Source organism: Balaenoptera physalus, assembly GCF_965194825.1.
Source record: "Balaenoptera physalus genome assembly, chromosome: 18".
Classification (NCBI taxonomy): domain Eukaryota; kingdom Metazoa; phylum Chordata; class Mammalia; order Artiodactyla; family Balaenopteridae; genus Balaenoptera; species Balaenoptera physalus.
The window spans coordinates 10,536,609-10,553,203 of record NC_138899.1 but is presented as its reverse complement, the minus strand read 5'-3'; the positions used below and the strand labels follow the sequence as shown (position 1 = coordinate 10,553,203).

Below are 16,595 nucleotides of genomic sequence, written 5' to 3'. Positions count from 1 at the left end.
AAGGAAACTGAGGCACAAGGAGTATAGTAACTTGTAAAGGTCATGTAGCTTTTGTGGTCAGTGATCAATCAGTCAGACACGAGGGCCTGCAGGGGTGATGGTTAATCACCACCATCATTGCCTTTCTTCACTAGTTGTGCCCAAAGTTCAAATTGAGAACCATAAACTCTTATTGGTGGAAGAAGAAAATAGGGTTTGCATAATATTAAAATGTGTTTAAGATTATAAGTCATACTATCCATTTCTAGATTCAGGTGTCATTTGTGTAATGCTAAGACTCCAGACTTGATAACGTTCCTTAACTCTTTCTAGCACTATTTTGTGATACACATTCTTCTACAGAGTCTCCTACATTCTGATGTACACATTTTAAACTGCATACAGTCAGAAGTCTATTCCTCCACTATGACAAGTTCTAGCTTTGAAGAGGTTCTCTGAAAATGCTGCTTTTATCTTTCTTCTGCAGTGAACTTTAATGTTGGAGTGTTGTAAGTTCTCACATAATAAGGCTTAGATTTTTGTTTGGTTTGGCAGTAGACTTCTGTTTAAAATTCTTTTAATCTGTTCATTCCATGCTTTGTATATTCATTTTGATAGCTGATGGCTTTGTGAAGAATTTTATGTGAATTTATCACACTAATAAAACTCTTCCTCCATCCCAACTTGCTAAAAGTGGGTTTTTCAGCAAATTGTTGAATTTTTGTCTTCTTTGGGTTTTTTTTTTTTTTGGAGGAAATAAGACGCAATTCATATGCTAGATCTAAAGTTTCATTAAAATTGCTTATGCCCTGTCTCAGGCATTTTAAGTGGGCCATCTGTCTAAACATCTCTCTCCTTTTTTTCCTGATCATTTCCTCGACTTATTCATGAGCCATGGGAGGGCTCCTTTGTAGTCTCCATGTAGCTGGTTCTGTCTACCCCCACTGAATACATCTATGTGCTTGCATAACATATCTTTTCACCGTGCTGGAAATTCTCTGAACTTGGTGCAGATGAATGGCCCACTTTTCTGAAGGCCTTTTTCTTCCTGCAAAGATTTGTATGCAGAAGCTGACCTCTGCAGCCGTGGAATGCAGCATATTATTCTTGATCATTTTACAGACCACCCACTGTGAAAGTTATGATGAAGGATTGCTTAATGATTCTTTGACCACTAACATTGTTTTAACTCAGTATTTCACTCCTAAATAGGTAATGGCACAACTGTAAACCAGCATTTCTGAGTGTCTGATACTACGGTTTTGAGATGCTTATAATCCTTGATAACTAAAGATGCTGTTAGTTATGTTTACACAAAATCTGCTTTAACAAATGACATGCAATAGCAACATACTTGAGTTAGTATTCCTTGCACCTTTTTGAGTAAAGTATTCCAATAAGTTTAAATGTATTAGCATTAACAGTTGTGACAATCAGCTGACAGCTTTTTACCATAAAATGTAGAAAAATTTAGTTTAATTGAGCTGACGATAATCAAAGTGGACAGGTCTGGGTAAGAGCTGTTATTTGATTTGCTTTGTGAGTAGCTGTTTATGTGAATTCCTTTTTACTGGTTTGTTTGTTTGTTTTTGAAGTAGTAGCTTAAATGGTATCAGCTTTCCAGTTAACTAATAAGTCACATAGATGAAATTTTTGATCAGATGTCAGCCTCTTTCACTAGACAGACAGACACTTCAGTAGAGGGGGCTCTTTTCTGTATATCATTACTACAGTGAGTTGAGTAAAGCTCCAAGACTCCCGCCCCTCCCCCCCCTTTCAGAGAGTTGTTCATAAAATCTTCTTTGAGACTGTTTTGGATTTAGTGAAGAAATATAATTCTTTTTTAAAATTTAAAATATAACTTTAGGTAATTATTATCATTATAGACATGTTTGTGCTGGTGGAGTTAATTTCATTGTTTCGAAGTAATTCTTGTTAATCTGGTTTCAATAATTTTGCAGAAATAGAGCACATATACTTTCAGGTTGATATGTATTATTATCTTTATAGTTATAGTTTATTTCTGTTGTAGAGCTTATTGATATTTATATTGGGCATATATGCCCAACCCCATCCATTTTATTCAAAAACAAAACAAAACAAACTACTTTCAAACTTATGTAAAGCCAGAAGGAATCTTAGCAAACTTTGTTTGCAGAAGAGTGAACTCATATAAAGAGATTCCACAGTTTGTCCCTCTTTTCTTGGTGTCTCAAGGTCTTGCTTTCACAGAGAAGCCTATTTCTATATGGTTAGAAAAGTGCTGCTTCAGGAGTTGTATGCTCAGAAGCAGCAGCAGCTTTCCCCTGTTACCTCACCAACTCTGCTCTGATCCTTAATTTACAGGTGTGGAAATTTTGGTTCAAAAGGATTGAATGAGCTCCTGGTACAATGCTAGTAAGAGAACGGGCTGAGATTAGACCTAAGCATTTCAACTCAGAAGAGCCTATGCTCTCTCTACAGGTCCTCTTGGGGCAGGTTCTAAAACATATGAAACAGATGTGGATCAAAATAAAACAGTGGAAAAATAAATAGTAGTTAGGTTCCAAAGAGTGGCGACTACGGCTCGCCACCATCTGTAAGATTGCTTTCTGTGGGAAAATGTGTTCTGCTTTCGAACAGGATGTCAGGATCAACAACTTCCCAAGAAGCCTCTTGGGAAATTGGGCTCCACATTTACTTGAAAGACTTATTGGGCCACTGAATTGTGAAAAGTATTAAGCGTATATTAGAGGTTAAGTAGAAAGGAGATCACTGAAGTTTGTACTATAATTAGGTGAGGAAGATAAATATTCTTTTTGAAAAATCTGTTGGTTTGAGAAGCAGAGAGAAGGAATTTAAAGTTTCCTTAATGGGATTTCAGTTATGGGGGAAAACAAGAGTATAGGCCTAGAGTTGGGACTAATCATCATAATAAAAATGAACACTTATATGCATTATTTAATTTTATCCTCAATACATCACTATGATGCAGACGCTATTATATCTTAATGTTATACATAAGGAAACAGACTTCTGCTCAAGATCAGAGCTGATTAATGACAGAGCTGGGTTGTCTACCAACTTGGGCAAGTCACTCGCGCCTGAGTTTGTAACCACTGTGCTTGGTTCTCCCGCTCATGTCAGCTTGGCTCAGTTTGGTTTGTGAAGGAATTTCAGGCCTTGGCCCAACTAGATACACAAGTCAGAGAATAATCAGAAATAAAATTAAATGCAGAGAGTGGGGACTTATTCTTCAAGAAACTTGAATGATAGGTTGATTAATTAAGGTTTAACGTGATGTAAAATAGAAAACCATGGAACAGTCTTGAGCAGGAGAGTGATCTAATTATCGAGGATAGCAGAGTCCAGAAAGCCAGGCTGCACAGTAATCTGGCTGTGAGGTGGTTTCTGTCGTCGCAGTACTCCTGAGAGGATGGGGTGTTAACCTCATTTGAAGCTGAACCAGGTGAGCGTAGTGAGGTCATCCACACCGTCCCAGGCCGCCCGGGGGAGCCTGGGAGCTCGAGGCTCACGCCGTGTCCCTGGGGAGACACGGCGTCTCCTGTGAGGGGCTTGGCACCTAGTGGATGCTCCACTGCTTCTTTCCCACTTTCCCCCTCAGCCCTTTCTCCCCAGCCTGTGCTGAGGTTTGAGGATGTAAAATAAGGCATGATCTTGGGCTTTGAGGAGCTCACAGGCCAATGGGGGAGACAAACATGAACAAACAAATGCCCTGTGGACAAGATGCCAACAGAGGCCACGCTGGATCGCAGAGTCACCCCCCTCCTTTCCCTCCTCTCCGCCCCATGTGCCTTCTCTCTCTCTCTCCCCACTCCTCCTCTCCCTCCTCTCTTCTCCCCTGTTGTTCTTTCAAGCTCTCCTGCGTGAAGCTCTGTCCTCTGAAACGATCCTCTTCAGATTGCCAAAAAAGAATCTTCCAAGCCTACAGTGTGCATTAGTCTTCATTTGTTTATGCATTTTTTTCAACTTCAATTTTTATCGGTGTAGTATTAAAAACATTTCTTCATCTTCAGAAAATAATTCAGTAAGTAGTGTGCTGAATACAAATAGTCACCTAAATTTATTAATCATCCTCCGTTAGACATCGTGACTAGAGGTGATTTGATTCTAATCATAATTTTTTTTTTGACTATGACTTTTTTTTATTGACTACACAGAGACTCCTTTGAAATTCAGGGGGGTGTTAAATTAAAACGTAGCCTGCAACATTTTTTTAGAACTAAGAATTAAGCCAGAGTCTTGATACTACATGTTTAGTGCTTAGTCAATATTACTTCACAACTATAAATAATGTAAATATGCCATACTTAAATTAGGTTAATTCAGAAATCATTAAAATTTTGTTACTTTAAAAATTTGGGGGCTTCCCTGGTGATGCAGTGGTTGAGAATCTGCCTGCCAATGCAGGGGACACGGGTTCGAGCTCTGGTCTGGGAAGATCCCACGTGCCGCGGAGCAGCTGGGCCCGTGAGCCACAACTACTGAGCCTGCGCATCTGGAGCATGTGCTCCGCAACAAGAGAGTCCGCGATAGTGAGAGGCCCGCGCACCGCGATGAAGAGTGGCTCCCACTTGCGCAACTGGAGAAAGCCCTCGCACAGAAACGAAGACCCAACACAGCCAAAAAAAAAAAAAAAAAAAAATTGGGAGAAACATTTGTATTCCAAAAATGTTTTTTGTCTCTGGCTGCTTGTCCCCGTTTTTCTGGAGCACGTAATATTGATCATTCACAAGAAAAGACCTGTGTGTTAAGACTAGCATCACTGATGTTGTTTTCTCACCCAGACAAACAAACAAGAAACTGAAACAAAACAGTTGGGCACAAGGAAACTTTTGGAGGTGATGGATATATTTATTACCTTGATTGTGGTGATGGTAACATGAGTGAATAAATATGTCCAAATGCATCAAATTGTATACATGTGCAGTTTTTTGCATACGAATTATAACTCAACCTGGAAGAAAAGAAAAAATTAGCATTGTAAGGTTTTAAAAACAGTCTTGAACAATGACCAAATATTGAAAAGAAATTAACATTGCTTAAAGAAGGTTAATTTTTGAAGGACTGTCAAAATTAAGCAGCTCAAATTCATAGACGAGGTGATGGTACCACAATTATTTCAGAATGACTGCCGTTGTCTTTGGAGTGTCGCTCTGTGTGTGTGTGTGTGTGTGTGTGTGTGTGTGTGTGTGTTTTTGTTTTTAATCTCTCTAGTTTCCATCTTAAAGCTTTTTTCCAAGGATAGAACCTTGTGAAATAAAATGTTCTGAAATGCAGGGTTTGGCGGTTTTACTCTGTACACTTAATGTCATAGGAAAATCAGTTTACTGAGAGAGAATAATATAAAATTATTAACTCTTTTTCTTTTCTTTCTACTTCAGAGTACCTATTGTAAAACCACAAGTGGCCAGCTGGGAGCTCTCAATAAAACTGCATGATGAAGTTTATAATGTCGTAGCATCCAACAGTGGGCCAACATTCTCTGTGAGTTTTATTTTTTTTATTTTTGATAATCTTGAAATTACCTGTGAATATTTAAAACAATTTTTAACATGTTCCATGAGTCTCATCTTTTGAATCTGCGACATAGCTATGTATCTGTTTCATCTTCTTTAGGAAGCTGAATGTAAATGGAAATTTTTGTCTCTTATGTTAAAGAGGAAATGTATTCCCAGACTTAGCCACATTCTAAACCCACTTCCTGACACCTGATTTTTCTTTTGTTATTGAGAATAATACTTTTGCCTTTGTTATAGAGAAGAGCATCTTTAATGATAATTCCAAATGTATGATAGCTGTGTTTCTTTTAAAACAAGTAATCTGAAGCCTCATATAACATTTTCTTGAGATTTCATGTTGTGAGACATTCTTTAGGCTAAATTTACCTGACAGTGACATTCCTTTTGTTTAGAAGAACTTAAACCCCTTGGATAGTATCCATGACAGAACTGCTTTAGTTTAAGATTGATCTTCTGTGGTATGAATGACATGTTTAAATTCTGTGGCTTAAGATTGCCAGAAAAATACCATGAAGAGTTACTGTTATTTATTTATTCGTTCATTCATTCATTCATTCATGCATGCATGCCAGCCACACGGCTTGTGGGATATTAGTTCCCCTCAGGGACAGAACCCGGGCCCCAGCAGTGAAAGTGCTGAGTCCTAACCACTGGACCGCCAGGGAATTCCCAAGAGTTACTATTATAACTTGGGTCCTTTTTTACTTTCAGCATGAACCCACAGAAGCTGCTATATAGTTATATAGTTAGTATAATGAATATTATATGTTCATTATATATAGTATATAAGTTAGTATAATGAATATTAATCTACATTTCTCCTCTCATGGCTAAGTTGCACTGAGATGTCATTTTATTGGGGGGAAAATGACTTTTCATCAAAAGATTTAAACAAGATATGAAAATCAAAATAATATAATTTCATTGAAACAACACCCAGAGAGGCTTGAAGTATACGGCAGATTCTTGATCCCAGGTAGAAAATACTGCATCAAGAATTAATGAGAATTCATTTATTCAGCACATACTTATTACATACCTAATGTGTGCTAGCTAAGTATGAGGTTGTTACACTGGAGAAGGTGACATTCTATGTGGTCGTCAGAGTCACAAGTAAATGAGATTAATTCCTGAATTAAGGGTGGTCTCCTTGGTTGTCTTTAAATTTTGTGATTCATTCTGTATGCCAAAATTGCTAAAGCATTTGTTACTAAAAGATATTTCCCACAACTGTCTTAAAACGAAAACTATGATAAACAATGGTCTTATGATATAGTTTGTATGAATTTATGTGATTCTTTATGTTCCTCCTTTCTATCTGATTATTTTAAAAAATAGCTTTGTAAGTGGACACTTAACTGTACATCAGGTTGAGTAACAAATTACATGTATTGAATAGTAAAAAATATTATAGTGTAGCATTTTCCTCAGGGGAGGTTAACTCTACAAAAATGTAGACTTTAGCATAATTTTCAGTTCTGTACTGAGTCACCACTCAAGTGTTATTCTTAATCTGATACTCTGATACAATGTTTCTCTAAGCAGTGCCTTGCCTTAATAAGAAAACTGCCCAGATTACTTCTTAGAGCTGTTATTTCGTTGTGCTTGTTTGAGATTCCGTGTTGGAAAGCTAGTAGAGACCATTGGCTTGACAGCTCAAATGGTGTCTTTTGAATTTTTCCTGTAGAATTACCCCCTGTTTTACTTTTTAGCTCATGAAGAAAGTAGGTTTATTTAAAAAACACATCAAAATTAATGCATTAAGAATTTCCCTGGAAAATATCCACCTTGATATATAGTATCAAAAACTACTTCCTGTATGTATTGGCTTAGCTACTATCAGAAGCATCAAACCTAATAAAAATGGAGTATTACTGATAGTATATCCCTTTTTCCTAACTGTATTTGGACTGAGCTTCATTTGACATCAGTATTATGAAAGGAGACAAGCTGAATAGTGTCACCCTCTGCCACATCAACAGAAAATTAATCAGCCTGGAGGTGACAGTCCAGGTTAATGACCCAAGAGGTAGTACGTATTTGTTTACCTCACAGTAATGTGTTCACGTTTTCTAAAGTTCTTTTATTAAAAAATTTTTTTAAATTATAAGGTATTTCAAATGAGGAAAATGTAGCAGATGTACAAATCTGCTATATAGGTCTCCTATTACAACAGAAAAACACCCCTAGATACAGCTAAATCTCTTCTTTACATCATCCCATCTGCCTCTTCCTCCCCAGCGGTGACAGCTGTCCTGAAGGTATCATGTGTCTTTCTTGTACATGTTGTTACACTTCAGTGTGCCATAATAATAGTGAAACATTTCATGTACCATAATAATAGTGAAAAAGAAAATTGTGAAAAATATATATACTTAATGATACCATTTATGTAAGATTTAAAAATACACAAAACAAAAACAGTTCAATTTACAATAGCACCAAAAAGAATAAGATTACTTAGGAATAAACTGAAGACGTAGAGGACAAAGGCTTGTACACTGGAAACAACAAAATGTTGCTGAAGGAAATTAAAGAGGACACAAATAAATGGAAAGCCATCTCATGTTCATGGATTGGAAGACTTAATGTTGCTATAATGTTAATATTATCCAAAGCGATCTACAGATTCAGTGTCATCCCTATCAAAATCCCAACTGATTTTTTGCAGAAATAGAAGAAAAATCCAGAAATTCATATGGAATCTCAAGGGACCCCAAATAGTTAGAACAATTTTGAAAAAGAAGGACAAAGTTGGAGAGCTCACACTTCCTGATTTCAAAATGTATTACAAAACTGCAGTAATCAAAACTGTGGTACACTAGTAAGACAGACACATAGACCAATAGAGTAGAATTGAGAGCCAGAAATAAACCTTTGGATATATAATCAAGTGATTTTTTAAAAAATAAATTTATTTATTTACTTATTTATTATTTTTGGCTGCATTGGGTTTTTGTTGCTGTGTGCGGGCTTTTCTCTAGTTGCGGCGAGCGGGGGCTATTCTTTGTTGCGGTGCGAGGGCTTCTCATTGTGGTGGCTTCTTTTGTTGTGGGGCACCAGCTCTAGAGCGCAGGCTCAGTAGTTGTGGCGCATAGGCTTAGTTGCTCTGCGGAATGTGGAATCTTCCCAGACCAGGGCTCGAACCCTCGTCGCCTGCATTGGCAGGCAGATTCTTAACCACTGTGCCACCAGGGAAGTCCCTATAATCAAGTGATTTTTGACAGGAGTGCCAAGACCATTCCATAAGGAAAGGACAGTCTTTTCAACAAATAGTACTGGGAAAAGTGGATATCCACATGCAAAAGAATGAAGTTGGACCCTTACCTTACACCTCATGCAAAATTAACTCAAAATGTATTAAAGACCTAAATGTAAAAGCTAAAGCTGTAAAAAAAACTCTTAGAAGAAAATACGGGAAAAGCCTCATGATGTTGGATTTGATGATAATTTCTTGGGTATGACATCAAAAGCATAGGCAGCAAAAGAAAAATAGATAAGTTAGACTACATCAAAATTTAAAACTTCTGTGCATCAAAGTCAACAAGTGAAAAGGCAGTCCGTGGAATGGGAGAAAATATTTGCATATATGTGATATATTTCCATATTATTCAGAATATAGAAAGAACTCAACAGCTGAAGAAACAACCTGATATAAAAATGGGCAACGGACTTGAATAGACATTTCTCCAAAGAAGATATACACATGACCAACAAGCACATGAAAAGATGCTCAACATTGCTAATCATTAAGGAAACACAAATCAAAACTATAATTGGAGATAACTCACAGCAGTTAGGATGGCCACCATTAAAAAAAGAAGGGGAAAAAAAAACAAAAACTTCAGAAAATAATAAGTGCTGGTGAAGAGGAGAGAAACTGGAACCCTTGTGCACTCTTGGTGCAGCTGCTGTGGAAGACAGTATTGTGGTTCTTCAAAAAAATTAAAAATAGAACTATCATATGATCCAGCAATTCCACTGCTAGGTGTTTATCCAAAAACTTGAAAGCAGGGTCTTGAAGAGATATTTGCACATTCATGTTTAGCAGCCTTATTCACAATAGCCAAGAGGTGGAAGCAACCCAAGGGTCCAGTGACAAGTGAATGGGTAAATAAAATATGTTATATCATAAAATGAAATGTTATTTAGCCTTTAAAAGGAAGAAAATTCTGACACCTTTTGTCAGAATTCATTACAAATTTGATACAAGCCAATGCAAATTAGTATTTTAGTGAAACAAATTTTAAAGTAGGGAGGATGAAAATTTGGGGAAATAAAGAAAGCAGTGAAGAAGTAGTAGAAGATAAAGTATTTTATGTGTTTTAGGTTTTTATTCTAACTCTGAATACAAGTGTCAGAATGAATAGAAGAATTAAGAAGTATACGACCTGGTAAATACAAAGTTGAAATATTATTTAGCTTATTAAGATGATAAACTCATAAATGTAAAAAACAAATTGATTTTTTATCTATAATATTTTCATGGTTCCCTTCTGGATTCCCAAGATGTTTTCCACTTCTCTTTTATTCTGCATAACACAAAACTGCTCAAAATAGTTCAGGATAAAAGAAAAGATTAATGTGTTTATCTTAAAGATGATGGACTAAATTCATATCGAAGACAATTCACTTTGAAGAAAAATGTCAGAGTACTCTTGATGTGAAGAAAATTAGCTTAGGAATTTGGCCTTCCCAAGGATGAAAAAATGAGCACTGTACATGCACTGAAAAAAGTTTTTTGTCCAATATTTCATGTTAACTACTAATAAACTAGGAAAAAGTTATATATGATCCTAGATATTGAATTAGATATTCTTTGTTACAGTGATCCACTGATAGACATTTTTCTACGGACCTTATAAACTGCTTCTTAAAAATAATCAGAATCTTTAGATTATTGAATTTTGACATATCAATGTAATTTCTATGCTAATGGTTATGAAGAAAAATCTAAATGATCTAAATAACATTTAGTATTAAGGTCAAGGAAAATAATACTTTGGTTTTTTAAAAACTCTTTCAGTTTATTTTCCTATATGTGTTTTTTTTCTTTTTCTTTTTTTTTTTTTTTGCTTCTTATAATAAAGGTCAAAAGCTAACTTTTTGATAGGCATAAAACTTCGCTACCATTTTAAATTACAGTCACAATCCTTTCATTCTTTCAATTTCAAGTAAGTTTTGTATTGATAAAATTTATATTAGAAGTTAAATGGCGGGACTTCCCTGGTGGTGCAGTGGTTAAGAATCCGCCTGCCAATGCAGGGGACACGGGTTCAATCCCTGGCCCTGGAAGATCCCACATGCCGCGGAGCAGCTAAGCCTGTGCGCCACAACTAATGAGCCTGCACTCTAGAGCCCGCAAGCCACAGCTACTGAGCCCGTGTGCCACAACTACTGAAGCCCGCATGCCTAGAGCCCATGCTCCGCAACAAGAGAAGCCACCGCAATGAGAAGCCCGCACACCGCAACGAAGAGTAGCCCCTGCTCGCAGCAACTAGAGAGAAAGCCTGTGCGCAGCAACGAAGATCCAATGCAGCCAAAAATAAATTAAAAAAAAAAAAGTTAAATGGCAAAGATTCACTTCTGGAACAGCAGCAAACCAACTATAATTGCTGAATATTATTAAAAAAATCTCTGCAGATTATATGTTGTTGTATGTTGAAAATTCTACGAAACCCATTAAGAAACTACTACAAATAGTAAACAAATTTAGCAAGGGTACAGGATACAAAATAAATACATAAAAATCAAGTGTATTTCTGTGCACTTTCAATGAACCATCCAAAAATAAAATTATGAAAACCATTTCATTAACAAGAGCATCAAAAGAATAAAATGCTTAGGAGTAAATTTAACAAAAGAAATACAAAACCTATACTGTGAAAACTACAAACTATTGAAAAAAATTAAGATCCAAATAAATAAAGAACATTTCATATTCATGAATTAAATGACTAAATATTAAGATGGCAGTACTTCCCAAATTGGTCTACAGATTCAGTGTAATTCCTATCAGAATCCAAGCTTTATTTTTTGTCAGAAATTGACAAGGTGATACTATTAACATTCAAATAGAAATGTAAGGAATCCAGAATAGCCAAAATAATCCTGAAAAAAAGAACAAAGTTGGAGAACTTAGTTCCCCCTTTCAAAACTTATTACAAAATTGTCTTGAAATCAAGACAGTGTAGTATTTGCATAAAGAAACATACAGATCAGCAGAATAAAAATGAGAATCCAGAAGCAAATCCATAAATGTATGGTCAAGTGATTTTTGACGAAGGTGCCAAAATAATTCAGTGGGGAAAGAATAATCTTTTCAACAAATGGTGCTGGAACAATTGGGTATCCATATGTAGAAGAATGAAGTTGGGTCCCTACCTCGTAGTGAGTTAATATAAAAAAATTAACCCAAGGGACTTGCCTGGTGGTCCAGTGGTAAAGAGTCCGCCTTCCAATGCGGGAGATGCGGGTTCAACCCCTGGTTGGGGAACTAAGATCCCACATGCCACGGGGCACAGCTGAACCCACGCACCACAACTACTGAGCTCGTGCACCTCAACGAGAGAGCCCGTGTGCCACAAACTAAAGAGCCCACGTGCTCTGGAGCCCGCACGCCACAACTAGAGAAGAGAAAACCCGCATGCCACAACTAGAGAGAAGCCCGCGTGCCGCAACGAAAGATCCCGCATGCTTCAATGAAGATCCTGCGTGGTGCAACTAAGACCCAACACAGCCAAAAAAAAACACATAATAATTAACCCCAAATGGATAAATGATGTAAATAGAGCAAGAAAACTCTTAGAAGAAAACATAGGGGTACATTTTCATGACCTTGCATGTGGCATTGGTTTCTTATTTGACACCAAAAGCATAAGCAATAAAAGAAAAAAATAAATTGATCTTTGTCAAAATGTAAAACTTTGCTTCAAAGGATACTAACAAGAAATTGAAAAGACAAACCACAGAATGGGAAAAAAATATTTGCAAATCATATATCAAGTGAAGCACTTGTATTTAAAGTACTTAAAGAACGCTTAAAACTTAATAATAAAGACAACCCAATATAAAAATGGGCAGAGAACCTAAACAGACATTTCTGAAAGAAAATATCCAGTTGCCAATAAGCAAATGCACAGGTGTTCAAAATCATTAGTCATCAGGGAAATGCAAATCAAAACCACAATGAGATATCACCTCACACCCACTAGAATGGCTATAATAAGAAAGTCAGATAATAACAAATACTGATGAAGATGTAGAGAAATTGGAGCCCTCATACACTGTTGGTGGGAGTGTAAAATGGTGCAACCACTTTGGAAAACAATCTCTCATTTCCTCAAAAGGTTAAACATCTGGGTTATCCAGAACCTTGACTCAGTTCTATCATGAGTATTTTATCATGAATATTTAAGTAAGTATTTTTAGACTTATTTATATCCTTGTTACTGTGGTGGATGTATTTTACCTTTTAAATAATATTTCAAATAATAATTTTTCCAAATAATAGTTATCGGGCTAGATGTCAGCAACTAAAAGACAAATTAAATGGGAGTATATGTTTGTTTACCCTTTCTGAAAATAATTTGATAACATTGATATTCTCCAGTCTACTAATTCTACATCTAGAAATCCATCCCAAGGAAGCAGTGAAAATTTGCTAATATGAACATGGTTTTGCCTTTGGGGGGAAAAAGATGAATTAATGGCAGTTTCCCTTAGAGATATCCACGTAAACAGCCTCTACTTATGATGGTAAAGGAGACTTGAAAGTGATTAAAATACAGAGATAAATGCTTTAATGGAGGTGCCTTCAACTAATTAAATCCGTGAGAAAGAGAGAGCTAAGGACTCAACTGCCTGGGGGAAAGGAAAGATGTAGGGGGAGATGAAGACGTTCTAGATGGCAGAGATGACTAATGAATAACCATTTAGAACATGATTTATACATAAGCCAGGACTTGCCTCTAACTCAGAGTATAAGAAGGTGAGGAAAAACATTGGGACGTGGTGGCATGGGAGAGCAAAGCTTGTTGAAAAATCAGACATCTTTTATAGATAATTTTAGTTTTTTATTATGGGAGTATTTACTTTCTTTATTGTTATTTATTTTCCAGAAATAGTAGAGTGAGAAAAGGATTTCCCTGTCTTGTAGTTGTATTATTGTTTTTGATACTTATTTTAGCCTATTCAAAGGTATTTTCATGAGGCAACTGATTACTCTGGTCTATTCTATTGAGTATGTTCCTTGTCTCAAGCTCTGTGGTAAACACTTTACATTTGTTGTTGTAAATGAGATAGTGGTAAGCCACAAGGTAGATGTTATTAGCCTTAGTTTACAGAAGAGTTGGAAACTGAGGTTCAGAAATACTAAGTAAGGTAGCTGAAGTCACACAGCTTGGGAGTGTAGAATCTAAGATTAAACGCAGGTCAGTATGATTCCAAGGCCTGTGAACTAGTACCTCTCTGTATCTAACTTTACAAAGTAGTTTTGCTAGAGAAAATTCTGAGAAATAGTAGCACTGACATGGAAAATTAGCTCTGTCAGACTGTGGATAAATCTTTGTCAATATAAGGAATAATACACTTACTTCTAGCCAGAACAGTTTTGTCACATGATAAGCGGAATTTTCTTTGTGATTGCTGAACATTGAGGCTCAAGTCATACCATTTAAAGAAAGCATAGAAGGCATTGCAAGGACATGAATAAATCACACAGTATTACACCCACAATGTACAGTTTTACAAAGTATACAATTAGAGATACTGGTTAAGAGTAACTGTCAGAAAGCATTTTTAGTATCTTATTACCTCTTGTAGATGTTAACGTATTTTTCAAATTATGTTAAAATTCAAAATATTGATTTTTAGTGGTGATTTTACAGTTTTGTCCAAGTAATAATTTTTTAGAGCCATACAAGGTTTGAAATAAGTAAGATTTTTTGCATCTAAAAGATTTTGCTTGTGCTTTCATTTTTTAAATAATGTTCATTTTGGTTGATGTAAAATTGTCTCAACTTTAGATGCTTGTGGTGGAGGGAGGGAAATGTTTTGTAGTAGTCATATTATTGAAATTACCAACCTATGTTTTTCTTCTCAAAGAAAGAATATGGTGATGAACATGAGAATAAAAAATAATAATTACATATGGATGCATAATAAGAATTATATATGCATTGTTTGAGGTTTTTCTTTCTCTAATATAGCCAACGCTTTCCCATTTGTTCTACCACCATGCATTTTGTTCTAGATTTCTTGACTAAGAAAACATTTCACCAGAGTTTGTTTTGATATTTAGAGAACATTTTGAAATTGCGGTTTTAAGTAGAGCTATTTAAGTATTTTTATGTAACATTTTCATAAAGATGAAGAATTAAATGAACTTAGCATATACCAATAAATAATCTTGTGCACAAATTAACATTTTCTTTATGTTTTCAAATATTAATGAAAAGAACCTTAAATGTATCTTCAGTAGAGTTTATACCTGCATTGTACGTCATAATCTGTTTCTTTCATCCCATTTGTAGAGAGTAATGCTAAATCATGCAGTTACTGGAATTTGTATAGGGACATGGTAAGAATCATGGTTGTTCTTTTAAAGAAATAATTTTCAAATACCCTTCTTAGGGAAAAAACATTATTATATCTCTCTTTTTGCCTCTATGGTCAATTTTTAGAATAGACTCTTCTTCTTGAACATAAAAAGGACAATAGCAAACAAAGTCAGATAACTATTACATTTATATCTATGGTAGACTTTTTTTTTTCTTTTTAAGATATATTTTCCCTTAACTTTTTTTAAAATAATTAATTAATTAATTAATTAGTTTATTTTTTGGCTGTGTTGGGTCTTCGTTTCTGTGCGAGGGCCTTCTCCAGTTGTGGCGAGCGGGGGCCACTCCTCATCGCGGTGCGTGGGCCTCTCACTGTCGCGGCCTCTCTTGTTGCGGAGCACAGGCTCCAGATGCGCAGGCTCAGCAGTTGTGGCTCATGGGCCCAGTTGCTCTGCAGCATGTGGGATCCTCCCAGACCAGGGCTTGAACCCGTGTCCCCTGCGTTGGCAGGCAGACTCTCAACCACTGCGCCACCAGGGAAGCCCTATGGTAGACTTTTTAATAAAAATTTATCTATGGCTTAAGTGTACAGTAGGCAAACAGAAAAAGAAAAGAACATTTTTGTAGTAGCATTTTAAAATGAATACCAGAGTGGGGAATTCCCTGACGGTCCAGTGGTTAGGACTCCACACTTCCACTGCAGGAGGCAAGGGTTCAATCCTTGGTTGGGGAACTAATATCCTGCATGCCACACAGAGTGGCAAAAATAATAATAATAAAATGAATACCATAGTACTGTTAGAGGCTTATAATGAAAGACTATAATCCTGTTTAGAAAATTTACTTATAGTACATGATAAATGATAGAAAATTGAAGCAAGTTTTCAAAGTTATGCAATATTTTATATTTAAAACATTTATTTCATTTTTTTTTCTTGTGACAGTAATTCAGTGTTATGATCATATAAACTCCTTCTCTTATTAGGTAATTTTTTCACTTGGACCTTTCCCCCCCCAGTTTTTAAAGCTGTCCTAGACAAAGCAACAAAAAATATTATCCTATTTGAGGAAAATATTTTCTGTTAATGGATTTTTTTAATGGAAACACATAATATTGTATAAAAATGGAATTCTTTCACTTTGGCAAAAACATTTGTTTTCTTGATTAAATTGTCCATTTGAGAAAAAAATTACTGAGAAATAAGTCAAGGTAATGCTAAACAAAAGTTAAATTTTTCTGCTAAAAATATAAAACCATCATAAGCAAAGCCAATACAGAAGTCAGCAGACCAGAGGGAAAGTTTGTAGCTTATTCTAGTGACAAAAGGGGAATGTTCTTAGTGTATAAAGAACTCTTACAAATCAATATGAAAAATACTAACCACCCAGGTAAAAAATGTTCAAAGATGACTTGTAGCAAAGGAAATATAAATGGCTCCTGCACAATGACAAAATGTGCTAAACTACACAGAGAAATTCAAGTTAAAATACTATTTTCCACCTACATTTTGACAAACATGAAAACTTTGATAAT

The 16,595-nt window shown here is 35.8% G+C and overlaps 1 protein-coding gene across 3 annotated transcripts in view; it reads left to right on the top strand.

The window, feature by feature from the left end:
• PCCA (propionyl-CoA carboxylase subunit alpha) overlaps positions 1-16,595 on the top strand; it is a 358,193-nt gene that overhangs the window by 222,246 nt on the left and 119,352 nt on the right. For 2 of the 3 annotated variants that reach the window (XM_082434636.1, XM_082434635.1), the window contains exon 19: positions 5,364-5,466. In XM_082434636.1, the coding sequence (XP_082290762.1) occupies positions 5,364-5,466 (103 nt within the window). Of the gene's footprint in view, positions 1-5,363; positions 5,467-7,660; positions 7,763-16,595 lie in introns of all 3 variants that reach the window. The other variant, XM_082434634.1, reaches the window with a different exon arrangement.